This window comes from Scylla paramamosain, chromosome 28, assembly GCF_035594125.1.
Source record: "Scylla paramamosain isolate STU-SP2022 chromosome 28, ASM3559412v1, whole genome shotgun sequence".
NCBI lineage: Eukaryota > Metazoa > Arthropoda > Malacostraca > Decapoda > Portunidae > Scylla > Scylla paramamosain.
In genome coordinates this window covers 78,540-106,515 of record NC_087178.1, presented here as the reverse complement: position 1 = coordinate 106,515, position 27,976 = coordinate 78,540, and the positions used below count along the sequence as shown (strand labels likewise).

The 27,976-nt window shown below is 39.3% G+C and overlaps 1 protein-coding gene and 1 long non-coding RNA gene across 2 annotated transcripts in view; one reads left to right on the top strand and one right to left on the bottom strand.

Moving 5' to 3' along the window:
- LOC135114636 (uncharacterized) overlaps nucleotides 1-27,976 on the top strand; it is a 39,233-nt gene that overhangs the window by 2,427 nt on the left and 8,830 nt on the right. The window lies entirely within an intron of this gene.
- Nucleotides 15-27,893, bottom strand: LOC135114635 (pregnancy zone protein-like). The gene is made up of 27 exons (XM_064030429.1): nucleotides 27,740-27,893; nucleotides 26,949-27,142; nucleotides 26,228-26,466; nucleotides 25,228-25,344; nucleotides 23,491-23,648; nucleotides 20,551-20,647; nucleotides 19,600-19,818; nucleotides 19,225-19,368; nucleotides 18,920-19,123; nucleotides 18,348-18,530; nucleotides 17,490-17,664; nucleotides 16,395-16,547; nucleotides 15,109-15,155; nucleotides 14,933-14,987; nucleotides 13,361-13,511; nucleotides 12,728-12,956; nucleotides 12,356-12,582; nucleotides 12,122-12,204; nucleotides 11,435-11,556; nucleotides 9,992-10,142; nucleotides 8,783-8,916; nucleotides 8,272-8,376; nucleotides 6,258-6,534; nucleotides 4,640-4,791; nucleotides 3,543-3,755; nucleotides 2,651-3,058; nucleotides 15-1,054 (listed from the first exon to the last, which is right to left on the bottom strand). Exons 1-27 carry the CDS (start codon nucleotides 27,799-27,801, stop codon nucleotides 1,010-1,012), a joined length of 4,344 nt encoding a protein of 1,447 aa, XP_063886499.1. The 5' UTR covers nucleotides 27,802-27,893; the 3' UTR covers nucleotides 15-1,009.

Below are 27,976 nucleotides of genomic sequence, written 5' to 3'. Positions count from 1 at the left end.
AGGGAAAAGGCGAAGAATGAAAGTTGTTTATGTTTTCACAAAGCAGTGGTTGACAATTCTTAAATTCAACTTTTATATTTACACATGCCTAAACTAAAATATGCTTCTGTTTATTTCACCTGGCATTTAGTTTTCTTGTAATCTACACTTTGCTCTCACCGTGACAAGTTTATGCCAAAAACATGATAGATTTGCATGAGTTTTCTTCCCTCCTTGTAAAAATTCCTTGTTCAACTATCACTAGAACCATTAAAACTTCAATTAAATCATGAAAGCACTCCTGGAAACCTTCCTACAACTTCTACTGCACCATGTGTAAGTAAAAAAAAAAAAAAAACTGAGTTACTGAGACAAGCACTTTGGCTTGTATTCTGAAACACTTTATTCTGTCACCATGACTATTTTCAAAGGCCATAGAGATGATTACTAGTTATTTCAGCTAATCATTGATAAGCTAGGTTCTCAAGTGTTTCTCCAGTTAATGGAGAAATCTTGTTAATGTCACTAGAATCCATGAAACTTCAACCAGAGCCTTCTGAATGTTGTATTTCTCCTTTTAATAATGTTGAAATTTTAATTTATTACTAGAACCATAAAAATGGTAACCTTAAAAAAATGTGGAATTTCAACTAGAGCCATTTGAAAGTAGTGGAGGTGCAGCTCAAGTCTCAGAACATAGTCTTTATATATATATATATATATATATATATATATATATATATATATATATATATATATATATATATATATATATATATATATATATATATATATTATGCTCAGTTTTTCCTACTTTATTAGGGCTAGGACGGTGCCTCCTAACAAAGGACTTTTCGTTTTAGCATTTGGGAACCGTCTTCCCTTCCTACCTTTAGACTGTGCCCAGGACCCACAGCCCCCCAAAAAGAGCACATGGCCCCATTGTACCACAGCAGCCCCATCAGGGTCCTTCTAGTCAACAGCAGTAACTCTTTGTGTAGATAGGAGGCTGGTAAGGGCTGACTGAGACTTACGAAGTATACTGACACTCATCAATTGGGGGAAGTCTGTAGATCTGTGGATAAAATGTGGTCTTAGTTTAATATAGTGCGAGGGAAACTATTTTGTATATACCTCATACTTACAGTAAACTAGTTTAGCAATGTGATTATTTGCTTGATGTAAGGAGATAAGACCGTTCTACTACTGCTGTGGTTGACGGTCACTTCTTTTCCTAAGTCTATTAACAGTGGTGTTGCTCAGAGTTCTGTCCTGTCATCTACTCTCTTCCTGTTATTCATCAATGATCTTTTAAACCAAACTACTTATCCTATCAACTCCTACACTGATGATAGCACCTTGCACTTTTCCATATCTTTTCATAGATGTCTAATCCTTCAAGAAGTAAACAATTCACACAGTGAAACCACAGAATGCCTGACTTCTGATCCCTCTAAAATTTTTGATTGTTCAATGCCTCAAAAACTCAATTCCTCCATCTATCAAATCGACACAACATTCCAGATAACTATCCCTTCTTCAATGACACTCAACTGTTCCCCTCTTCTACAATAAACATCTCAGTCTGTCCTTTTCTTATAATCTACACTAGAAACTTTACATCTCATCTCTAGCTAAAACAGTTTCTATGAAATTAGGCATTTTGAGTTGTCTTTGCCAATTCTTCTCAACCCCTCAGCTGCTAACTCTGTACAGGGGCCTTATCCACCCATACTCCAGTCATACTGCTCTTTTAGAAAGGATGGAATCAAAAGCTTTGATCTCATCAACTCCTCTCCTCTTACTGACTGTCTTCAGTCTCTCTCTGAGCATTGCAATGTTGCATTTCTTGCTATCTTCTACTGCTATTTGCATGGTAACTGCTCTTCTAATCTTGATAATTCCATGCCTCCCCTCCTGCCACAACCTCATTTTACTAGACTTTATTCTTTCTTTCATCCCAATTCTGTCCACCTCTCTAATGCAAGAGTTAACCAGTATTCTCAATCATTCATCCTTTTCTCTGGTAAACTCTGGAACTCCCAACCTACTTCTGTATTTCCTCCTTCCTATGACTTGAACTCTTTAAAGAGGGAGATTTCAAGACACTTATCCTTAAAATTTTAATGACTGTTTTTGACTCTTTGGGGACTGGCACCTCAGTGGGCCTTTTTTTTCCTTACAGTGTTGTTGCATTTAGCTGGTGGCCCTCCTTAAAAAGAGAGAGAGAGAGAGAGAGAGAGAGAGAGAGAGAGAGAGAGAGAGAGAGAGAGAGAGAGAGAGAGAGAGAGAGAGAGAGAGAGAGAGAGAGAGAGAAACCTATTTTATTGCTTATCAATAGAAAAAAAAAGTACAAAAATCACAAGAAACTGAAAGAAAAAAAATGCAGTGCATAAACTGAAAGGAAAGTCAAAAGATAAATAGAAAAAATGACAAAATGGAGAGATTAAAAACTGATTTTCTCACTTAAGCTTCAATAAAAACACACACACACACACACACACACACACACACACAAACACACAAAGAAAGTCAAAATATAAACAGAAAAATATAGCAAAATAGAGAAATTAAAAAAACATACTTTCTCACCTTTCCTTCCCCAAAACACACACACACACACACACACACACACACACACACTTGAACACAAAAAACAAAGAACACTAACCTTACTGATGGACAACTCTGGTTCATAGTAATCATACAAAGTGATGGACCCTGGCTTGGCACCTTCCACCTCCACCAGACGCTCCACTCGCATCCGCACGCACACATTCTCTCCCTGTGACATCTCCTCTACGTAGAATATAACCTTATTCCCATCCACCTCATATCTCTTCACCACACCTGCACTTTTCTCCACAGCTTCCTTCAGGTCCTCCTTCAGTGGTACATATCCAGAGACCAGGTCCACAGAAATGACAGCCATGTTTGAACTGACATCGGGAAGGAGATATGAGGCGCAAACATTGATCCATTTAGTTTTGCAAGTTCTGTCAGCCGCTGTTTGTGTCTTGACGGTTAGCTTGAATGCATCACTTGAGTCTGGTTCATGCGCATTGTAGCGTACCACACACTGTGGGTTAGATTATGTTAGATTTTTGGGGGTTTGGTTTGGTTTTTATCTATCTTTCCCTCTGTTCCTATATTTTTTCCTAACAATTTTTCTTTTTCCACATCAGTTTGGTTTGGTTTGATTTAGTTTGGTTTGCTTTAGTTTAGTTTGGTTTGATTTGGTTTAGTTTGGTTTAGTTGATTCTTAACTATATAAACATGAAGGAAATAAATACATTTCACTGACAGCTGATTTAAAACACCCACTAATCTTCTACACTCAGTACCACTATCACCACTACAAACTGAAGAAAAGACCTCTACTCTAACCCTAAGCCAGATACCATCACCACAGCACCAAATATTCACCCAAAATGACAGGAAAAATTACTACAGCATCAAATATTCACCCAAAATACCTAGAAACATTACTACAGCACCAAATATTCACCCAAAACACATCTGAGAAACACTGCACATCCCTCAAATATTCACCCAAAACACACCTGGAACACTGCACATCCCTTGCCATGCATGGTCAGGGACAGAGAAGTGGGAAGCGTTGCAAGAGGGGACAGCTGAGTGATCAGTTTGTTGCTCTCTGTGATGGCAAAGGAGTGATCAATGGCATTCCCCTTGACTGTCACCTTCAGATTCATATCACCCTGATACTGCAAGGACTCGTACTTAGCCAGGGCCTGCAGAGCCACCACCGTGTCCTGAGTCAGAGAGGAGGTGGCATGTTAGGAGATATAGAGAAACAGGCAGGGTTGGAGAGGCATTAGCAGGGGGAAATATGTAGAGAAAAAGATGTCAGAGTTAGAGAAAGATTAAGAGGAGGAAACAGGGAATAAAATGTTAGGACTGGAAAAAGATTAGGACATACACAAGATACAGGAAGTGTTGGAGAGAGATTAGGGGGAATGAAAAAGGTATCATAGTTGGAGAAGGATAAAGAGATCTTAAGGTTAGAAGGAAATATAGAGGAAACAGTCAGGACTGGAGAGATAAATTAAAAAAAGAGGAAATACAGAAGAACAGGCATGCTTGGAGAGGTATTAAGAGAAAGAAATGCAAAGAGAGTGAGATATCAGAGCTGAAAAAAAAAAAAAAAGATTAGGAGTTAGGTTAGGAAATACAGGGAAACAGGCAGGGATGGAAAGGGACTAGGAGGAGGAAAAACCATCATGGCAGGAGAAAGATGAAGATGAGGAAAGAGGGAATAAAAGATTAGAGGGAAGTACAGAAGAGTTAGGAATGGAGAGATTGGGATAAAATAAAAGAACAAAAAACACAAAAAGAGACAAAACACAATTACAGAAATTACACAAAGAGAAAACCATGAAAAAGAAAGATGGGACAAAAACAGAACGAGAACACAAAGAAAAACACAAAAAGGATAAGAACACAAGAGAACACAGAAAAAAAGCCAAATGAAAAAAAAAGTAAAACAAAACACAATGGAAACTGAATGAAAGAACAGAAAAGCAGAACACACAAAAAGGAAAAGAAACCAAGAGAACACAGAAGAAACAGGATGAGGGAACACAAAGACATGACCAACAAACAACACCTAACTACACCTGATTATACTAAGACTTACCTGGGTAGAGTAGAAGCCTCCCTGTCCATTCCTCTGAGCTGTGATCCACTTGAAAACCTTCCTAGTCTGGTATTTGTAGGTTGATGCATCATAAGTCATCATAGCCAGAGCAGCATAGCCAGCAATCTCAACTTTTAGGGAGTTACTATGTCCTGAGGGAAGAGAAGTGAAAAACTGACAAGAGTACAGGGGGTGCTTGAGTTGCAGCAGTGTTCCATTCCTGCACCATGTCTTAAATTGATTTTCGCTGTATGTTGGAACAGTCTAAGCATCTACAGAATCTATACTCAACTATAATATTGCTATAGTACTGTAAAATCATAATCTAGGATATAAAAACATTACTGCTGTACCCGAAAAAAATAATGAATAAAAAATAAATAAATAAATAAAAATTATCAAATAAATCAGTAAAAAAAAAAATATAATAAAATAAATAAATAAATAAAATGGGAATTTACATGGACAAGTGCTGCCAGCATCATAACCATGAAATGGCACAAGTTGAGACCATCACAAACTGAGACTCTCTGTATAAGAACGTAAGGGTTGGTGCAAGAAACCATCAGGCCTAGAAATGGCAGTCCCTTTATAAGACACAATCTTGGGGTGAAAGATGAAGAGAAAATATAATTTCTTTACCTTTTCTACTTAATTAAAAAAAAGTGGAGAACAAAAAACATGAGAAAAATATTGCATCTTTTCTTCATCTAATCTAAAGAAGAGGAAGATGAGGAAGAAAGCATGAAACAGGAGGAAAAGATGAAGGAAAAATACTGTTTCTTTCCCTTATCTAACTTAAAGAAGAAGAACTAAGAAACTGACACCCAAATGCACACATACTTGAATGTTGGAGGAGATGGGTTGTCAATGTAAGAGAGAAGGGAAGAAAAGGAAACTGAAGGAGAAAGATGAAGGAAAAATATTCTTTCTCTCATCTAACTTTCTTAGAAAAGGGGAGTAGAGTAAGAAACAGGAGAGGGAAGAAGGATTATGTATCTTTCCTTCAAGCAACTCAAAGAAGGGAGATATAAAAAAGCATGAAATATGAAGACAAAGATAAAGAAAAAATGTTATATATTTCTCTTGTCTGACCAAAAGAAGAGGAGAAAGAAGAGAACAGGAACCAGGAGAGAACTTAACATTTTCTTCATCTAACGAGAGAGAGAGAGAGAGAGAGAGAGAGAGAGAGAGAGAGAGAGAGAGAGAGAGAGGGGAAAAAAGAAAAATAACAAACATCTTTCTCTTGTCTAACCAAAAGAAGAAAAGAAAGACAAGAACAATAACCACAAGAGAAAAATCTTGCAACTTTTCTTCATCTAACCCAAAGAAGAGGAGGAAAGCATGGAGCTGGAGGTGAAAGATGAAGAAAAAAAATGTTGTCTTTCTCCTGTCTAACCTAAAGAAGAAAAGAAAGAGGATAATAGGAACCAGGAAAGAAGCTCACATCTTTCCTTCATCTAACCAAAAACAGAGGAAACCATGGAACTGGAAAAAGATGAAGAAAAAAAGTTATATCTTTCTCTTGTCTAACTTACAGAAGCAAAGAAAGAGAACAGGAACCAGGAGAGAAGAATAAGAACCTCACATGTTTCCCTGAAGCAACCTAACCACTCACTATATCCAGTAGGCAGTTCCCAGTGGGTGGAGTTTGAAGTCACCACAGCTTGGGACATTAGTGCCCTTAGTGCATCTCCTGCTTCTGGCACCCCAACCAGTGCAAGTGCATAGGCCTTGAGTGCCAGGATGTAAGGGTGGTAGCTGGGTGATTCTTGTGAGAGGAGGCAGGATTTAGCACTGAGCACTGTGGGGCTGAAGCTTTCCTGCCCAGCTTCCAGAAGAGATATTAGAACGTATGCTGTCAGCGCTTCTCTGCCTCTACCTTCAATGCCACCCTGGAAAAGTGTGGTTAACCATTACACCACCAGTAGTACGGGTGGCAAGGGGCAGAAGCAACTGGAGGAGACTCATATGTGGTGCCAACCCCTGATTTTAGGAAAGCAATAAAAGTAGGGATAGTTAGAACAGTAAGGAAGGAAAAACCAGGGATGGTGTGTTGAGAAGAACATGAAAAGGAAAAACATTACAGAAGAGAAAAGACTGGGACTGTTTGTGGAAGAGGTGGAGTGTGGTTAGGTGTACTATGAGACCAGCAGGGATAGTTAGGAGACCAGAAGAGAAAGAAAACCTGGGGACAGTGTGTGGAGGAGGACATGACAAAGACGAAAGAGGGTGGTTCAGTACACTACAGTTTATCAAGATCAGAAGTAGTAGAGGTAGCTAGCAGACCAGTAGGGAAAGAAAACCTGGGAACAGTGGGTGGAGGTGGAAAGAGTGTACTATTACACCAGCAGAAGTAGGGATAGTTAAACTAGGAGGGAAAGAAAACTTGAGATGTCAGTGCCTCCTTACCTCTGCCTTCCACACTGCCCTGGAAAAGTGTGGTTAAATGTAGAATAATAACATAGTACTCAGGATAAAACATGATAGGTTCAAGCTTGATAGAGTTACATTTGAAAGGGAGAGAGGAAGAAATCATACCTACATGCAGCAGTAATCAGGGTTGGTTTGATTTAAATCAAGTTATCTAAATCTATTTGTCAGAGTAAAAATCATGATTTAAATAAAAATTAAATATACTGTATTAAAAATTACTGAAGTGTTATATTGAGTAAAAGAATAATTATTTAAATCAAAATTAAATATACTGTATTAAAATTATTTAAGTGTTATAATGAGAGTAAAAGAATCATGATTTAAATCAAAATTAAATATACATTATTAAAAATTATTTAAGTGTTATATTGAGAATAAAATATCTCATGATTTAAGATATATATATATATATATATATATATATATATATATATATATATATATATTGTTGCGACTGAAGGTGCTGCTGAGTAGTGAAGTTGGGCGTTGGCAATGATGCATGAGCTGCAACCTGAGATAGCCTGGAGAGACCGGAAGTGGCACAGGTGACTGGTCAGGAGAGCAGCAGTGTGCTGGCCAATCATGGAGAGACTGACATTATATATATAATTATATTATAAGGAGTTGTGGTGGCCCCCACAAGAGAGTGTGTCTCTTTCCTGCCTGCACAATTCTTGTGCCGACAGTCTGCAATATGCTCCCCTTGTGTTACACTACGACGCTAGTCACCTGCCACTGGCACTATGTGACTGAGTCTCAGAGTATGCTGTGAGGATTGCCCAGGCAATCTGAGACAGTGAATACCTGACACTGAGGTGTGTGTGTGTGTGTGTGTGTGTGTGTGTGTGTGTGTGTGTGTGTGTCGACGTGGACCACTGGAGGAGACAGCTGTGCAACACTGTTGGCAAGCTGTGACTAATGTGCTGTTCTGTGCCACTATACTGTGAGGTGGGACACACTACCCAGTGATATAGACACTTTGCTGAGTGAGGCCATTGGTGTGATCCTTACTTGTACTGTAGCGTGTTAGTGTGCCTCATGTCCTGTGGTAATGCTCTGTGCAGGCAATAAAGACAAGAGTGCTGGTGAGACAGTGTTTTGTTGCCTTTCCCTTTCTGTTGAGTCCAGACAGGTGCTGTGTGTGTGTGTGTGCGTGTGCGTGAGCGCGTGCACACGTGTGGTGGTGGTGTCCTTACCTTAAGAGCCTTGTTGAACACCTGGCCAAGGGAAGGGAAGCAACCATCCACTGCCTGTGTGTGGCTCAGCCATTTCAGGGAATGCCCTAAGTCTTCCACATCAATCTGAAAATGAAGGTGGTATCACTTTGTTTTCTATTGGCATGTTTTTGTTTTCTTTTTATATTTTATTGTTTTTGATTTTGTGTATTATAATACCTATTTCATATACATTTTTTCTTTCTTTTTGTTTGCGCTTTTTTTCTGCTGGGACTTTCTTTTCTACATTCTACTTTTATATTTTTTGTTAACTAATTGTATCTATTGTACATACTGTACATCAAAAGCTGGATAATGAATCCTTACTTCCTTCCAGCAGCCACAAACCCCAATAACAATCAGTAGAAATCATGATGGCAATACACACTGCTAGTAATAATAAAAATAGTAATGACAAGGATGCAGCATATCAGCACGCTCTATGGCACCACATTACCTAGTAAATGACATCAAAATAAGTGCTGAGACTCACAGTAATGTAGTGCTGGGCCTGAGCGAAGGACTTGACCACGAAGGCTGTGAGCCAGGTTGAGCCATAGGGATCTGCGTTGCCAAAGGCGCTGTATGACCCATTGCTTCTGCGGTACAGGATCTGTCGCTGGTATCCTGAAAGTACAGCAAGCCATACTCTACTATAGTATACCACTCCTGCGGAAGATCTTTTTTGCCTTATATGTGAGAAGAAGGTGCAATTTTTCATATGATAATTTCCTGAAAGTGTACTAAAATGCATCCTATTCCAGTACACAATTCCTGCAGTAAATTATTTTGCTTTTGTATGTAAAGAAGTGCAATATTTGATGCTAATATCCTGAAAATTTACTAAAATGTATTCTATTTTAATATACAATTCCCATAGTAAATCCTTTTGTCTTTGTATGTGAGAAAGGTGTTCAATATCTGATGATAATTTCCTGAAAGTATACTAAACTAAAGAAAAACTCTTCTATTATACCAGTCCTGCAGTAAGTCCTTTGTCTTTTTATATAATATGAAGGTACAAGATTTGTCACTGGTATCCAGAAAGTACAGGAAGGCATATCATATTCTGCTATAAGGTCTCCACAATATGTATGTCCTTTAAGTTATCTGTGTGTGTGGAGAGGGTACAATATTTGATGTTGGTATCTTAAGAGTAATGAAATGCATTCTTTTCTCAAAATGGTGGTACAATAATTGATGGTGATATCCTGAAAGTGTAGTGAAATGCATCCCATCCTAGAATATCACTCCTACATTAGATCCTTTTCTCTTTTGTATGTGAAAAAGTACAATATTTGATGCTGGTATCCTGAAAGTACAGTATAGCATATATTCTTGTACACAATTCCTACTGTACTCTTGGATCTACATCCTTTCCGATCAAATCTCTCACATAAGTGGCAAAATAACAGGCCTTTTCTTCCCATTTTTGTGTTCCAGTGGCAAATAACTAACTCACTAACTCGCCTATAAAAAATAACAGGATTTTCTCCCATTTTGAGTCCTACAAGCAGATAACTCATTCACTCACACATCTATGCAAAATAACATTCTTTCTCCCCTTTTTGTGTCCCAGTGGCAGGTAATGGACTCACTCACCTTAGCAAATTAACAGGCTTTTTCCTTCTTTTTCTGTGTCCTAGCATTGAGTAACTAACTAATTAACTAAGGCAGCTAACTAATTAACTAACTCACTCACCAATATTCATTAGTCTGATGAGTTTGGCTGTGACTTCTGGTGTGTCCTGTCGCGTGTTTGTCAGGTATTGCAGAATGAACACATTTGGTGCAAAGTTTATCATATTCTGCTCCCCACATCCATAAGGCATTCTGATCAGGTGGCCAAGGTTCTGATATTGGAGGTATAGGAAAGATTATGGAATTAGTTTGGTTAGCATACAGTGGAACCTCGGTTCTTGAACCTAATTTGTTCCAGAATGCTGCTTGAAATCTGAAATGTTAGAAAACTGGAACTATTTTCCCCTTAGGAATCTATGTAAAATGGATTAATCCATTCCCAGACACCAGTTTACATTGTCTTAGTGGCTTATGACAGACACTCCCACAGCCAAGATAGCTGCTTCACAACATCTCCAGCTCACAAATTACTTATCCAGAAAGGATGTATTGAATGAATTTAGTGACACAGAACTCGTCAGAAGATACTGTTTGGAATGATCTAGTAAGGGAAGCCTTACAGAGGGACACAGAGAGAAGCATCCCACTTACCGCCAAAATGAAGGTGATCTATAACACTTAGATATCTTGAAGCTGAGAAAAGCTATTCAAAAAATGCAGTTGTGCAGTACTGATGGCGTTGGGGGTCATCAAGACCACAGGTGACTCAGGATTACTCCTGAGCACCAAAAACTGTTAGTTTACATCGAGGCTTTTCAACGGGAACACATTTGCCATATTTCAAAGATTGAATTACTGTCTTACACTCTGTGTCTCTCCTCCAAATATATAAAAATGAAGTAGATATTTATAAAAACTATAAATTAGTAATAAACGACAGCTTTTGCTATGTCTTTTAATATTTGAAATCAAGTAACTTTGTTCTAGAACTGAATTATGGTACCACAACCAAAGTAATGATGACTTCAAAATTTTGTTCGAAAACTGATTTGTTCGAAAAGGGAGGCATTCAGTAACAGAGGTTCCACTGTGTGTATATATATATATATATATATATATATATATATATATATATATATATATATATATATATATATATATATATATATATATATATATATATATTTTTTTTTTTTCTCTCTCCCTTTGACAGGAACTATTAACTTGTGTGGTGAAAAAGATTACTAAAGATCAGAATTTCATGGCATGCCTCTAATTAACTTGTGTGGTGAAAAAGATTATCAAAGATCAGAATTTGATGGTGTACCTCTAATTGATGTGTAGTGAAAAAGATAATTGGAGATTAGAATTTCATGGTATATCTCTAATCAACTTATGTGATGAGAAAGATTACTAAAGATCAGAATTGCATGGTGTATCTCTGACGAGTGATAAGAAAGATTACTAGACCAAAAGCAGATGACTAAAGAGACAACTAAGGAAGAGGAAGAAGGTTGCCACTCTATCTCAAGAAGCTCCAGGAATGTGTGAGTGCAGTGATTACCTCAAGGGACACGGAGAGGAGGCTGCCCACCACGGTCACCCATCCACGGTCTGAGCCCTCCACAATGCCACTGGGAGCCCCTACGTCCCAGCGTCCCAGTGAGTCACTCCCGTTCCTCAGATCTTAAGAACATGAGAACACAAGGGTTGGTGCAAGAAGCCAATGGGCCTACATGTGGGAGTCTCTATGAAACTTATCTGTCTATTTTCACCCAAACAACTTGATTACTAAGTCTATTCCACTCATCTATCATTCTATTTGAGTTTCCTCCCATCTCTTTTTTAAATCATAACACCATAAGAAAATAAGGGTTGGTGCAAGAAGCTGTCAGGACTACATGTGGCAGTCACTGTATGAAACTTTCCTGCCTATTTCTCACTCTTATTATCCATAAATCTGTGTAAGCTTGTAAATTTATAGCTCCCTAATGACTAACAACCTGAAAACATAAAAACACGAGGGTTGGTATTCCCTGTATGAAACTTAGCTTTCTATTTCCACCTATCATCCTTATCCAAATATTTGTCTGATCTTTTATGGGTCCTCAATGATTAACTAGCAACCTGGATACTGACTTAAAGAAGAAAGAAAGAGACAGAATATATGAGAGGTAATAAATCAATCTCGAAAATAACAAATACAACCTCAACAGATCGAAGAATGTATCAACAGCATTAATCTACTTACCTTCAGCACAGATGTATTTGTTCCATGTCTTCTCCCTGGGAAAACCTTCTGCCTTCACTGTGATTGGCTTTACTAGTGCATCTCTGCAGTGAAGGAAAGAAAACCTGATTAAGAATGTCTGACTATTCATTTCCAAATTAGCATGGCTTGAAAACTTCATTCTCCCAAAGCAAACCACAAATCAACACATAACAAAACAAACTGCAACCAAACAGTGACCTAGCATGACCTGACCTTCTGGTGATCCTAACAGCAGGGGTCCCACATGTGTTGTCCTCTGTCTGGTCAACTGAAGCCGCCACGGTAATATTGACCTGGCCTATGACGGTAGGTTTGATCTTGACTTCCACAACTGCTTTGCTGCCACCTGCCACGCACACATCCACCACCCCTTCTGCCTGCTGGCTTGGTGGGTCCCTGATTATGTTGTACTCATCACTACTGTGCACTTGAACTGTGACCTGTGTAAGGGGGAAATCCATGAGGATGCACAAAGAACAGCATGCATTAACTATCACCACTACCTTAGTTCTTACAAGGAAAATTAACATGTTTTATAAAGTGATAAATCTACAGCCAAAAATCTTGCTTACTCTGAGGACTTACAGGCAGAGAAGCCTCCAGGTAGTTGAAGATAGAGACAAGAACCCCAAGAGTTTCCCCACGTTTAATGGAGGGAGGCAGGGTGAGGTCCAAGAAGAAGGGAGTGAAGGTGGTGATGTTGGTGAGCTGAGACATGCCAAGTCCATTCTCTGGGCTCACACACACAGCCTGCCCCACCCACTCTGTGATGCTGTCGGGAACACTGAGACTCCGAGAGATGACACCAGATGCCCTGAAGTTAATAGGAAGTGTTAGTGTTTGGAAAGTGTTTGGAGAGTGTTTGGGATGTGTCTGTGATGTGTTTGAGTAGTGTTTGGAGAGTGTTTATTATATGTTTGGGAATTAAAATTCTGTTGTGTTTGTAAGTAGATTCAATGAGTATGCAGGTGGAATAAAGGTTGGGAAATGCTTTTTTCTATGTTGTTTATACATGATAATGAAAGGATTAAAGCAACATGTCAACCATTTAAGAGAGTTCAGCACAAAAGAAAAATATTTAAAAAAGTGTAGGTTTCAAAAAGAAAGTAGGTCTTGGGGTGAAAGGATTAAAGTAACAGGCTTGGTGATATAGGGGAAAAGCATCCTGCAGTGAAAAGCTCCAAGCAACAACTCCCCTCACATCCTGTCAGTACTCACGGAAGGAGGTAGAGGTCCCAGATCCAAGTCTCTGGGAACTGTGTGCGCATGTCTTCTACCATCGGCTTCATATTTTCCATCCCAAATGACCCAGAGTACGCCACTTTGTGCCCCTGGTATATGACGTTTCCACTTATCCCCTCAGGCACCTCTGGAAACAGTGATGAAGCTTGACATGCACTGTATGGTAGACTCTTGCATTTACGTAGTTCCTCTTGAATCTAGCTCCTCTTGCATCTAGCTCTTCTTGAATCTAGCTCCTCTTGAATCTAGCTCCTCGTTAATCTATCTCCTCTCAAACCTAGTTCCTCTTGAACCAAGCTCCTCTTGAGCCTAGCTCCTATCAAATTTAGATTTTCTTGAATCTAGCTTCTCTCAAACCTAGTTCCTCTTGAATCTAGCTCTTCTCAGACCTAGTTCCTCTTGAATCTAGCTCTTCTCAGACCTAGTTCCTCTTGAATCTAGCTCCTCTCAAATCTAGTTCCTCTTGAATCTAGTTCTTCTTGCATCTATCTCCTCTTAATCTAGCTCCTCTGAAAACCTAGCTCCTCTTGAATCTAATTCCTCTCAAATCTAGTTCCTCTTGAATCTAGTTCCTCTTGAATCTAGCTCCTCTTAATCTAGCTCCACTGAAAACCTAGCTTCTATCGGATCTAACTCCCCTCAAAACCAGTTCCTTTAGAATCTAGCTCTTCTCAAACCTAGTTCCTCTTGAATCTAGCTCCCCTTGAATCTAGCTTTTTTTTTTTTCAAATCTAGCTCTTCTCAAATCTAGCTCCTCTCAAATCTAGCTCATCTTGAACCTAGCTCCTCTCTCACATTTAGCTTCTCTTGCATCTAGCTCCTCTTGAGCCTAGCTTCTTTCAAATTTAGCTTCTCTTGAATCTAGCTCCTCTCAAACCTAGCTACTTTTGAATCTAATTCCTTTTGAAACTAGCTCCTCTTGACTCTAGCTTCTCTCAAACCTAGTTCCTTTTGAATCTAGTTCCTCTTGAATCTAGTTCCTCTTGAATTTAGCTCCTCTCAAATCTAGTTCCTCTTGAATCTAGCTCCTTTTGAATCTAGTTCCTCTTGAATCTAGCTCCTCTCAAATCTAGTTCCTCTTGAATCTGGCTCCTCTTGAATCTAGCTCCTTTCAAATCTAGTTCCTCTTGAATCTAGCTCCTCTTGAATCTTGTTCCTCTTGAACCTAGTTTCTCCTGAATCTAGCTCCTCTTGAATATAACTCCTTTTGAAAATAGTGCCTTTAAAATCTATGTAGCTCCTCTTGAATTAAAAGCTCCTTCAGAGCCAAAGTTTTTTTTCAGGAGTGGCAAAGTAACCCTTGACATGGTTCATGCAGAATATTCAATCTATCCCCTCTCAAATCTATAGCTCCTTGTTTTCTCAGGAGTGGCAAAACAACATGCCTTCCTTCTTGTCTTCATTCATGTCCTTCATGTCATAAGTCAACTAACAATTGTAAATGGAAAATAAAACAAATTAAACAACTATGCAGGAAAAAATCCAAATAAAAGAACACTCAACAAGACTGCATGCACAAAGACATAAGCATTGACATTTCAGCCTTACCTTCACAGGGCCGTGTCTCCAGCACCAGGTTGGACAGCACGTGTAGGTCAGGTTCCTGTGGGAGAGAAAAAAAAAAAAAAAAAAAAAAAATGGAACACAGGAATGGTATAGTTGTACAGCTGACAGATACAATGTTCTTACCAGTGTCTTGGAAGAGTACAGCTAAGGACACTCACCAACATTCCCAAGGCATCATAGTGTTTTGTGAAGTAAGACCCAAAGTCTGAAAACACAAGATTTCACTTGTAATAGAAGCTACAAGTATAAAAGTTTCATCTAACCATCTTTCATATTTCCAACTTTCTAGTGTATGATGTGCAGTCTTGCTGTGGAAGTGTGGTCAGTTGTGCTATACCTAAGCTCCTGGGGTGTAGTAGAGAGGTTCATGAGACTGCCCTTTCCACCAGTGGCTGACAGGGCTAAGTGTGTGAATGATGTGTGTGTGTTTGAGTGTGTGTTACTTTGTCTGGGCCATCCCATGTGGAATTGCTGGCCTGTTATATAGATAGATTAATATATATATATATATATATATATATATATATATATATATATATATATATATATATATATATATATATATATATATATATATATATATATATATCAATAGATAGATTATTATTGGTATTCAGGGTCGATGGGGCTAATAGTGTGAATGATGTGTGTGTGTGTGTGTGTGTGTGTGTGTGTGTGTGTGTGTGTGTGTGTGTGTGTGTGTGTGGTGATTTGTCTGGGCCACACAGTGTGAGATTACCAGCCAAATATATATATATATATATATATATATATATATATATATATATATATATATATATATATATATATATATATATATATATATATATATATATATATATTACTGTATGTAAAGCATATGTACCTCACATCATTATTCCTCAGTATTTATAAGTGAAATGTTCAATAGTTTTCTATTTGCATGAAAATGTTTAATATGTGTGAGTATCAGTATTCAATGCTATATTAAGCACTGAAGCTGATGCTCACTTGTTGGAAGTGTGGGGTTAACCCACTGGTAGCCTGCGGGCATCACTCACAGCCAAGTTGCACTCAGACAAAGACGGGCAGGATGGTGACCGAGGTAAATACTTTAATTTTGTAGTAAAAACTGATTGTCATAGTGCCAAGTTAATTGCATGTATTGTTAATGAATATTGTAATATGTTGAAAGTGTTTAATATCAGTGTATAATGTTATTTTGTAAGAAATTGAGACCAAGAACTTGTTCGCAGTTCTTATGGTCATGCCTACCTCATCAATAAACATTAGAGAGAGAGAACTGCCTTTCCTCGACCCTATGATAATGGGTGTGATCAGTAAAACAGATCACCTGAGAGCCAATTGATGCCCAGCCGGTGCAGCTACAATATATATAGATATAGATATAGATAGATAGATAAATAGACAGATAGATAGACAGGTCTACTATTACCACACTTACCACTGAATCCATACTTGTACCTGCAGTACTCCTGGGTCTCGTAATACGGTTGATACAGGGTGTAAGAGCTGTGCTGCTGGTGTCCAAAGATGGTGTCCATAGTCAAGACAGTGGAACGTGGGTCAAGCAGGATTGTGCCCTTGTCCACCATTCCTGAGGAAATGTGTGTAAAAAATGTGTGTGTGTGTGTGTGTGTGTGTGTGTGTGTGTGTGTGTGTGTGTGTGTGTGTGTGTGTGTGTGAGGTCACATAAATAAATCAAGAAGGATATGTGTTCTGGTGACATCAAGAAACATGGCTTCCTACATTAAATTTTAAACGTCTGGAATAACTTTAGTGGAGATGTGGTTATGGCAGTGTACAAATAGTCATAGAGAAAGAAGTCAATTATAAATATGGAGACAGGACAAAATGAACTTTGGTTGACCCTGTACAGTACAACACACAAACACACATATGAAAACCTTTGCATATATGGATGAAAAGATGATCAGGAAGATGATTATATAACTGATTAGACCTAGACTGGAATATGCAGCTGTAGTGCGGTCGCCCTACAAGAAAAATACAAGAAAAAGGATATAAAGAAGTTGGAGAGAGTTCAGAGAGCAGCAATGAAGATGATATCAAGTATCAGGGACTTATCATATGAAGTGAGATTGACAAGGTTACATCTACCAACATTGGAAAAAAGGAGAGAAAGGAGAGACTTGATTGCAATATATAAAGTGTATGAGAAGATGGAGGAGGTGGACTGGAGTGACTTTATGGTTTGGGATACATGAGATACTAGAGGACATGGAAAGAAGCTGAAGAAGAGTGCTTGTTGAAGAGATGTCAAAATGTATAGTTTCCCATATAGAAGTATAGATGTATGGAACAATCTGGATAAGGAGAAAGTAAATGCAAGAAGTATACATGGATTCAAAGTTAAGTTGGATATTAAAAGATATGGAGATGGGACAGCATGAGCACAGCTTTTTTCTCATAAAGCACAACTGGCATCATTATTCATTGTTAGTGTTACTGCTGTTGTTATTTCTATATTTTTACTACTACCACTACTGCTATTACTATGATTACCACTACTACACACCAAGACTGCACAGTGAGTTAGGAGCAGAGGACAGCTTCATCTCTACTCCTTGCCCTGGCTGGGTCATTGTCTCAGACCACACCATATCAACTTGGTTCAGCAGGCACCTCTCCATCTTCACCTCCTTGGCATCCGACACTACCTCCCCATCAGGCCGAACCATCCAAACAAACACCTGAAGGAAGGGCAATATAGCAAAGGTGTAAGGTCCTTCAGTTAGGTTAGGTTAGACTGGGATGAAAAGTAATGGATGATAATTGTCTTGTGTGATGATTCTGTCTTTCTGGCTTTTTAAGAGGTACCTTGCATCTTCTGTGGTCTCAGGATTGGAGTAGGTACAGAATAGGAAAGTCTTATTATGAAGAGGCAGGGATAAATCAGTGTATGCTGTGGGGCCTTGCTGTGGTATCAGGACTGAAGTATGTGCAGGGTATGGAACAGTCTAATTATGAAGGGGTAGGGGTAAACCAATTTGTGCTGTGGGGCTTTGCTGTGGTCTCAGGACTGGAGTAGGTTCAGGGTAGGGAATGGTCTCACTATTAAGGGGTAGCAATAAACCAGTGTGTGCTGTGGGGCCTTGCTATGAATGTGTATGACCACCTGTGCTGTGACAAAGTTCCTGGGGTGTAGTAGGGTGGTCCAAGAAACTCTTTCCCTCCAGGGCCAACAGAGATAACCCCCCCCCCCTCTCTCTCTCTCTCTCTCTCTCTCTCTCTCTCTCTCTCTCTCTCTCTCTCTCTCTCTCTCTCTCTCTCTCTCTCTCTCTCTCTCTCTCTTTCTCTCTCTCTCTCTCTCTCCTACCTTAAAAACCCAAACAAACCTTCTCCCTCCCCCTCTCCCTCTCCCTCTCACCAGTACCTTGGCCACAGGGGAGATGGTGTTGTTGAGGGTGACAGGGATGTACACCACACCCCTCTTGGTACCAACTGGTGGGTCCTCCAAGGCTTCTACCTGCTCCCCTGGTCTAATGGGCAGGTCCCCAGGGGTCAGATCTATCTCTGCAGTCTTCTTGTAGTACTGTATGGTGCTCCTGGCTATGATCTGAAGGAGGAGGAGGAGGAGGAGGAGGAGGAGAAAGAGGTGAGAAGAGATTTTTAATTGTGCTTGGGTGAGGGTGTAAGAGGATGAAGAAGAGGTGGTGGGTGAAGAGATGTTTTTTGAGATGTCTGAGTGAGGTGATGGTGGAGGAGAAGGGAGATGAGGAGGAGGAAGAGGAAGAGGAAGAGAAAGAGGAAGAGGAGGAGGAGTAGGAAGCATAATTTGGTGGAAGAGGAGAAAAAGGAGGTAAAGATGATCTGATGTATGAGTAGGAAGAGGACATGCAAGACAAGGAAAAAAAAATGAGAAGAGGAAGAGAAAGACCCCTTCAATCATACACACACAGACCCCGCCCACCACACTGACACATACACAGACACACACACACACACCTGCACAGTGAAGGATGTTTTAGGCAGGTCGCTGACAAAGAACACAGGAAGCTGGTACTCAGAGCCCCATGCACCCTTGGCACACTGCAGCTTTCTGTCAGGGGTGTAGATGAGGAGGGAGGACTTGGATGGAGAGTAGTAGTAGTTCACGTCGATGGAGAAAAATGACTCGTGAAGCATGACACGAGTGTTGAGGGCTTTCATCTGGCCACAGGAGAGAAATATTAGACAAAGGACAACAAGGATATAGATAAGTTATTTGCTGTAATATGAGAACTGTGTATACTTAAAACATCTATTCTCACCCGGATATTTGAGAATTCCTCGTCCCCGACGTTGGTGACCAACATTCCATCTTCAGGGACTTGTAGGCTGAAGCAATTGTCACCTTTGCACATCTCCACAGGTACACCAGCAGCTGAGGTACCGTCAGGCTTATCTGCTTTCACCTGTGGCATCAATTAAGGTAAAAATATTGACTTTTGTATGCTATCATTTTCAGAAACAGGCAGAGAGTTCCATAGTTTACCCAATGAAAGAGTGAAGGAGCCAATTTACTCTTGCATTTGTGAAGCAGACAAAATAGTGAAGGAATGGAGAGAAACAGACACATACAAACATTGAAAAGGAGAACAACAGCAACAACAGTAGCAGCAGCAGCAAGACACAAACAGACAAACCTTCAGAGTGTAAGGCAATCCAGGCTTCTTCATGTTATCCTGATACACAGTCTTGAAGACGACACCTTGTTTTGAGACCTGGATGTACTTCACATCACTAGTCTCTGTCACACCCGTCCCTGTCTCTGTCACCTGACCCACAAGGGTCACATCTGACACGGCACAGTCCACTATTCTCAGGCTTGCTGCAGACACAGTGAAGTCCTTGCATCCCGTCAGCTGAGGGAGAAAGAAGCGTGTGAATGGTAGTACATAGTGAGGTGAAGGTATGAAGAATAAAGTATGAAGAATAAACAATAACCCCAAAAAAACAATAAAATCCCCCAAAAAAAACAAAGAAAAAAAAAAAAACAATAAAACCCCCCCCAAAAGTTTTTTTTTTACCCACATTTTCTTCAAACCCTGTCAGGGGATGGTGAGTATGGGGGAAGACATGACATGATATTAGAGAAGGTTAAACAAGGCTAGGTTTGGGTTTGAAGGCCAGAGAGAAGACCAAAGACCAGATGGTATGTGGAGAGAGAAGAAAAGAATAAACACCAGAGAAGAGGTTGTCTTTATGTCTATTTCCTTATCTATCTTATCTATCCCATTACTGATTAACATTCCCAGTATATGGTTGATGAAAACATGTCAAAAAATAAATAAAAGGTTGGTGATGTTGTTATGTGCATCTCCAATATACCCGAAATAGTTATAAATACGTCTTATCAGTAGTAATAGTAGTAGTAGTAATAGTAGTAGTAGTAGTAGTAGTAGTAGTAGTAGCAGCAGCAGCAGCAGCAGCAGCAGCAGCAGCAGCAGCAGCAGCAGCAGCAGCAGCAGCAGCAGCAGCAGCAGCAGCAGTAGTAGTAGTAGTAGTAGTAGTAGTAGTAGTAGTAGTAGTAGTAGTAGCAATAGCATTAGTAGTAGTAGTAGTAGTAGTAGTAGTAGTAGTAGTAACAAACTCACAAAACCAGTAATGTTGTAAATGTTGGCACACTTTGTTGGACTGTTGTTATTTATTTCCAGCGTGAAATTTCCATTCACTGGCTGTCCATACATGTACCTGGAAAGTACATCACCAGTGTGAGAGAGAGAGAGAGAGAGAGAGAGAGAGAGAGAGAGAGAGAGAGAGAGAGAGAGAGAGAGAGAGAGAGATTGTTCTGAAGCATTTAATATTATCCAATTACATATGACAAAAGATAACTGTCTTTGTACTATTCTTTTAATATAAATACATTACTTCTCTGACTGAATAAAGCAAAAAAACAAAAAACAAAGATGATGATGTATCCAGATAAATACAGTAAAGGAAAGCAAAAAAAGAAACAAAATAGATGATGTATCCAGATAAATACAGCAAGAAAAAACAAAGATCATGATGTATCCCAGTAAATAAAGCAAGAAAAATGAAGATGATGCTATATCTCAAGTCTTCTCCAACTAGCCAAAAAACTCCTACATTAATAGAAAGTGTCAAAATCTTTCAAGATCTAACTCCCCTCATGACTTCTGGCATCTAGCCAAAAATATATACAATATTTTTCATTACTTTAATCAGACTTGTGTTAGCCTGCAGTAGCCTTGTCTCAAGTGTATAGCTTGTTTCCTTGAATCTTTTCCCAATTGACGATAAAGAAAAAGGTGGCAACTGGCAAAGCTGTGACGTCATCGCTTCAGCTCCCGGCTGCTATATAAGCCGGCCCCCTATTGTTCTCTGAAATTGTGCCTCTGTGCTTGCACCTTGCCTAATCAAACTCTTTCAATTCTGTCTGTCAACATCTTTTCCTTCTTGCTGGAAGTTTGCCTACATTCAGCCTGTTCCTAAAAAGGGTGACAGTTCTAATCCCTCAAACTACTGACCTATTGCTTTAATTTCCTGCCTATCTAAAGTCTTTGAATCTATCCTCAATAGGAAGATTCTTATACATCTATCACTTCACAACCTTCTATCTGATTGCCAGTATAGGTTCCATCAAGGCCGCTCTACTGGTGATCTTCTGGCTTTCCTTACTGAGTCTTGGTCATCCTCTTTTAAAGATTTTCATGAAACTTTAGCTGTTGCCTTGGATATATCAAAAGCTTTTGATAGAGTCTGGCACAAAGCTTTGATTTCCAAACTATCCTCCTACAGCTTCTATCCTTCTCTCTGTAACTTCATCTCAAGTTTCCTTTCTGACTGTTCTATTGCTGCTGTGGTAGACATTCACTGTTCTCCTAAATCTATTAACAGTGGTGTTCCTCAGGATCCTGTTACCCACTCTCTTATTATTTATCAATGATCTAAACCAAAATTCTTGTCCTATCCACTCCTACATTGATGATACTACCATGCACTTTTCCATGTCTTTTCACAGATGTCCAATACTTCAGGAAGAAAACATTTTATGCAGGGTAGCCACAGAACACCTGACTTCTGATCTTTCTAAAATTTCTGATTGGGGCAGAGCAAAATTGTAATGTTCAATGCCTCAAAAACTCAATTCCTCCATCTATCAATTCAACACAACCTTCCAGACAACTATCCCCTCTTCTTCAATGATACTCAACTGTCCCCCTCTTCTACACTGAACATCCTCGGTCTGTCCTTTACATATAATCTGAACTGGAAACTTCACATCTCATCTCTAGCTAAAACAGCTTCTATGAAGTTAGGCATTCTGAGACGTCTCCGCCAGTTTTTCTCACCCACCCCCAGATGCTAACTTATCCGTCCATGTATGGAGTATGCTTCACATATTTGAGGGTGTTCCACTTATAATGCTCTTCTAGACAGGGTGGAATCAAAAACTTTTCGTCTCATCAACTCCTCTTGTTACTGTATGTAAAGCGTATGTACCTCATGCCATTATTCCTCGGCATTTATAAGTGAAATGTTCAATAGTTTTCTATTTGCATGAAAACGTGTAATATGTGTAAGTATCAGTATTCAATGCTATATTAAGCACCGAAGCCGATGCTCACTTGTTGGTAGTGTGGGGTTAACCTGCTAGTCGCCTGCGAGCATCACTCACGGCCAAGTCGCTCTCAGACAAAGACAGGCAGGATGGTGACCAAGGTAAATACTTTAATTTTGTAGTAAAAACTGATTGTCATAGTGCCAAGTCAATTGCATGTATTGTTAATGAATATTGTAATATGTTGAAAGTGTTTAATATCAGTGTATAATGTTATTTTGTAAGAAATTGAGACCGAGAACTTGTTCGCAGTTCTTACGGTCATGCCTACCTCATCAATAAACGTGTCAGGGAGAACTGCCTTTCCTCGACCCTACGATGATGGGTGTGATCAGTAAAACAGATCACCTGAGAGCCAATTGATGCCCAGCCGGTGCGGCTACACCTCTCCTCTAACTGACTGTCTTCAGCCTCTCTCTCATCGCCATAATGTTGTATCTCTAGCTATCTTCTACCACTATTTTCATGCTAACTGCTCATCTGATCTTGCTAACTGCATGCCTCCCCCCTCCCACAGCCTCGCTGCACAAGACTTTCTTCTTTCTTTCACCCGTATTCCATCCACTTCTCTAATACAAGAGTTAACCAGTATTCTCAATCATTCACCCCTTTCTCTGGTAAACTCTGGAACTTCCCGCCTGCTTCTGTATTTCCACCTTCCTACAACTTAAATTCCTTCAAGAGGGAGGTTTGAAGACCCTTATCCTTCAAATTTTGACTACTGCTTTGGACCCTTTTCTGGGGCTGGCATCTCAATAAGCTTTTGTTTTATTGGATTTTTGTTGCCCTTGGCCAGTGTTCCTCCTACATAAAAATAAATAAATAAATAGATAGATAAATAAATAAATAAATAAATAAATAAATAAATAAATAAATAAATAAATAAAGCATAGAAAAAGAAGGAAAGGCAAAGAAAAAAGGAAAGATGATGCTAGTGCTTCCACACACTTACATAGCACACAGTTTGATGGAGAAAGACTTGTCGGAAGCAAGGACAGTTTCAGGGCCGTTGACAGTGATCTCAAAACGTGGGAGATTGTATTCATCCACCGCGAAGGTATTACTGTGTGTTTTGCCATTCTGCCCCTTCACTTGAATCTTGTATTGGCCCTGGAATAATAAAGGTTTTCCTTATTTTTCTAATATATTTTCACCCAAACATTAATTATCCTAGAAATAGTTTTTCTTTTTTAACTTGTTTTCCTTATGGTTTCCTTGTTTTGAATCTGAACTAAGGTTCAGATGCAAAACAAGGCCCTGAAATAACTTTTTTTTGCTTCTTTTTTTGATAGATTTCTCATATTTTCACCCAAACCTCATACTGACCCGAAATTATTTATTATTTTTTTTATGATTTTCTAAAAAATTTTTCGCACGAACCTTGTATATATTTTTGTGGAGTCTGAATAACATACAAACACATGATAGTGTGCACTTAAATATATATATTCTTGCCTTTCCATTTATTATTCTTGTATGTGTAGTAAAATGTTCATGTAACTTGCAACAAAACTATGGCAATGGTGCTGGTGATGAGTAATGTCATCACACCTTTACTACCAGGGAGTGTCAGTAAGACTGAGCGCTTCAGGTTGGTGCTGGCTACCAGTCTCAAGTTGGTATACGTGTCCCATACATGTCCCTGATCCTTTCAAGCCCAGTACAGATTGTGGCCACAGGAAGTTCCACAGTACAGTGAAACCTCAGTTACTGAACACCTCCCTTTCTGAAAAAATCAGTTTTCGAACAAAATTTCTAATTCATAATTGTTCTGGTTGCCATAACATAACATTTGGTTCTCAAATAACAATACTCGATTTCAAATGCTAAAAGACAGAGCAAAAGCTGCTGTTTATTAATAATTTATAGTTTATATAAATATTTGCTTCTTTTTTTGTATATTTGGAGGGGATAGACATTGGATAAGACAGTAATTCAATCTTTGAAATAAGGTAAATGTCATCCCATTGAAGAGCCTTGATGTAAACAACCAAGGTTTGGTACTCAGGAGTAATCCCGAGCCACCTGTGGCTCTCTCAGTGATCCACAATGCCATCACTACTTCAGATGCATTTTACCAGTAGCTTTTCCCAGCAGCAAGATGTCTCAGAGTTATGATCACCTTTATTTTGACGGTGAGTGGGTTGCTTTTCACTTTGCCACTCTGTCAGGCTCCCCTCACTAGATCAGTGACAAAGAGAATACCTGCATCTAAATATAACAGTATCTTCTGATGAGTTCCGCATCACTAAGCTCATTCAATACGTCCTTTCTGGATAAATAATTTCTAAGCTGGAGATGTGGAGTGGCCATCTTAGTTGTGGGAGTGTCTGTCATAAGCCACTAAGACAGGGTGGATGAGTGTCCAGGAACAGATTAATCCATTTTACATTGATTCCTATGGGGAAAATAGCTTTAGTTTCTGAACATTTCATATATCAAATGGCATTCAGGAACAAATTAAAATAAAAAACTGAGGTTTCACCGTAGTGAAAACCAAATGGTATACATCATACTCTTGATATAATTTAGATAAAAGTTTTGCTTACTGAAAAAAAAAAAAAAAAAATATATATATATATATATATATATATATATATATATATATATATATATATATATATATATATATATATATATATATATATATATATATTACTTATCCCAGGCTGTGTGGAATGGCACAAACCTGCTCTGGCTCATCTGCAAGGGTCATGTCAAGGTGGACCAGACCACCTGTGTTGTCCACATTGGTCCACTGAGCGATGCGCGTCCCAGATGGTGTTGTAACCCACACCTTGGTGTACTGTGCGGGGAGGAGAGGGAGAGAGAGAGAGAGAGAGAGAGAGAGAGAGAGAGAGAGAGAGAGAGAGAGAGAGAGAGAGAGAGAGAGAGAGAGATTTTGTTATATTTAATTTCCTTTTTTTTTGGTTGTTTTGCAGCTTTACAGAAACTTTTTATTACATTTATTTATTCATTTAGCAGAGTTATTACTGTTCATGTGTTTATCTATGTTATTTCATCATTCATTTATCTATTCCTTTATCTATCTATAAGTATAAAGTTTTTATTATATTCAATTAATTCATTTATTTCCTTATCTATCTACAAGTATAAGGTCTTTTCATGTACATAATTCAATTTCCCAATTTCATAAACAGCATTAGTTCCTATGAGATGAAGCAGCAGTGAAAGTAATGAACATTGCACAGTTAGAAGTTAAGAAAGAGTTACAGGATCTATACCTTTCTATAACCATAGCTAAAATCTCAGTAACAAACTATAGCTCAACTATAGCTTGATGAGAACATGCTAGGTGTTGATGGTATCTACAACTGTCTATAACTAAAAGAAAAACTTCAGAAACAAACTATAATTTAACCATAAGAACATAAGAAAACAAGAGTTTGTGCAAGAAGTCATCAAGTCTACATGTGGCAGTCCCTATATGAGACTTACCAGCCTATTTCCACCTATCATCACTATTCACGCATTTGTCTAATCTTCTTTTAAAGCTCCCTATTGACTCAGTACTAACAACTTGATTAGCGAATCTATTCCATTCACCTATCTATCAATATACCAGGCTGCCATTCCAACAAAGGATGGTCCAGACAAAGCACCATACACTCGTACACACATTCACACTCATCGGCCCCTGGTGGAAAGGTAACCTCATGAAACCTTACCGGCTGAGTACTGACGGTAAGATTGACAGAGAACACTGTGAGGATACCAATGTGCACTTTCTGGCCCTTCTTGTAGAGGTACTTGTCTGTCTGAATGAATGTCTTTGTCCTGACTTCTTCAAGATCCACACTGACTGTCCTGTTGACCGACTCCCCAGAGATCTCTCCTCTAATCCACACATCGGCAGAATAGAAACTTTTCCCAGGCACCTCAATCTTCTGGCAGAAATTCACACTCCCTGAAACCAAGGATGGGTTAGTTGGGTTTGTCTGAAGATGAGGAGGGAGTTGTGGTAAAGTTAATGGGGTTTTCAAAGATATTTTCATTATTCTAATCTTTCTTAGGAGGTGAAGGAGAGTTTGCTACTCAGTACAAGGAATTCATTGATGATGGAACAATTTTTTTTTCCAAATACGTTGTTTGAGACCACTGTCCATATACTTTGGCTGTGACAAATCACAAAGAACAAGATGATTCTGAACCAGTTCAATAAGTAATTCATTATGCATTCTTGTGGACAAACTCCCAGCACTTGTCTGGAGTCCGTGAAACACTGAAAAATATCGGTGGCGACGATATTAAACTTCACGAAACGGAGACGGAAATGTCATGGAAACTCAAAACACTACTGCGCCGGACATGTGTGAGTACATTAACCGAATTAAAAGTAATAATATATCACACACACACACACACACACACACATATTTCCACACCAACCTGCAGGAATGGGAATGGACACATCTTCCAGCAGCACCCTGTCATTGTCAATGTCAGGCTGGTCATAAAACATTAAGGTCCCGTTGGCTGAGAGCGTGAGGTGCCCTGGCTGTGCTGAGGGCTCCTGCACCTCCACACAAACTTGGGTGGCTCCTCCTGTCATCCAGCGCTTTGGAGTGGTCAGAATGTATCTTCTGGGTGTGAAGAAATTAGTTAGTGTTTGCTGGAGTGATGACAATGTTTTGTGTGTGTGTATGAAAGAGAGAGGGTTAGTTTCGCTGGAGTGGTGAGAATGCATTGTGAGTGTCATACCTAATTGTATTTTTACAGGATTGAGTCAAGCTCGTAACTAGTGACACCTTCACTGAACAAAGGATGGGAATCACAGAGGAATGCAAGGGACATAAATAAGTGGAGGAGAGTCGTACATGATCCAGTTAGAAACTCTTTGCTCTCTCACCACCACTATTTTCAAAGGCCACAAATTATTAGAAGGGTTCTTAAAAGTATTTTTTTCCGTTAATAATGTAGAAATCTTGTTAATCTGTCACTAGAACTATAAAAACATCCTTAAAAACCCGTGTCACTTCAACTAGAGCTTTTTGAATGTAGTGAAGGTGTGGTGAGGCTGTGAGGTGTTTCAGAATACGGTCCATGGCGCCAACCCCCGACTCAAGAGAAACGGCTAAAGGAGAAGAAAAGACCTTCAACGAGCCTTACTTTTCTGCCTTTTAGTATCCCATGGCTGGCATCTTTCTAACAGAAAAAGAGGAAGAGGGAAAGAGACTCACCCTGCGCAGCATCCCACCAATAGGAACACCAGCAGCACGCGACATTGCCGCCAGGACGCCATCGTGTATCTTCTCTCGCGGCCAGACGGTCACTGTGACTGTCGGACAGTCATTGAGGCCGAGAGAGTGGGGTGGGGGAGGTGAAGGGGCGTCTAGTATCCATTAAATGTTCCGTCCTCTTCCCTCATCTATTTATGCCGGGCTCTAGTGGATGGTTATGTATGTTTTCAAAGGTGT

What these genes read in the sequence shown, in the direction of transcription:
- LOC135114635 (XM_064030429.1), bottom strand. Translation starts at nt 27,801, where the DNA reads ATGGCGTCCTGGCGGCAATGTCGCGTGCTGCTGGTGTTCCTATTGGTG. An exon ending in ACCTGGAGGCTTCTCTGCCT is followed by an intron (nt 12,583 to 12,727) that starts GTAAGTCCTCAG and finishes CCCCTTACACAG; the next exon opens with GTCACAGTTCAAGTGCACAG. An exon ending in AGGGATGTGCAGTGTTCCAG is followed by an intron (nt 3,059 to 3,542) that starts GTGTGTTTTGGG and finishes TCTAACCCACAG; the next exon opens with TGTGTGGTACGCTACAATGC.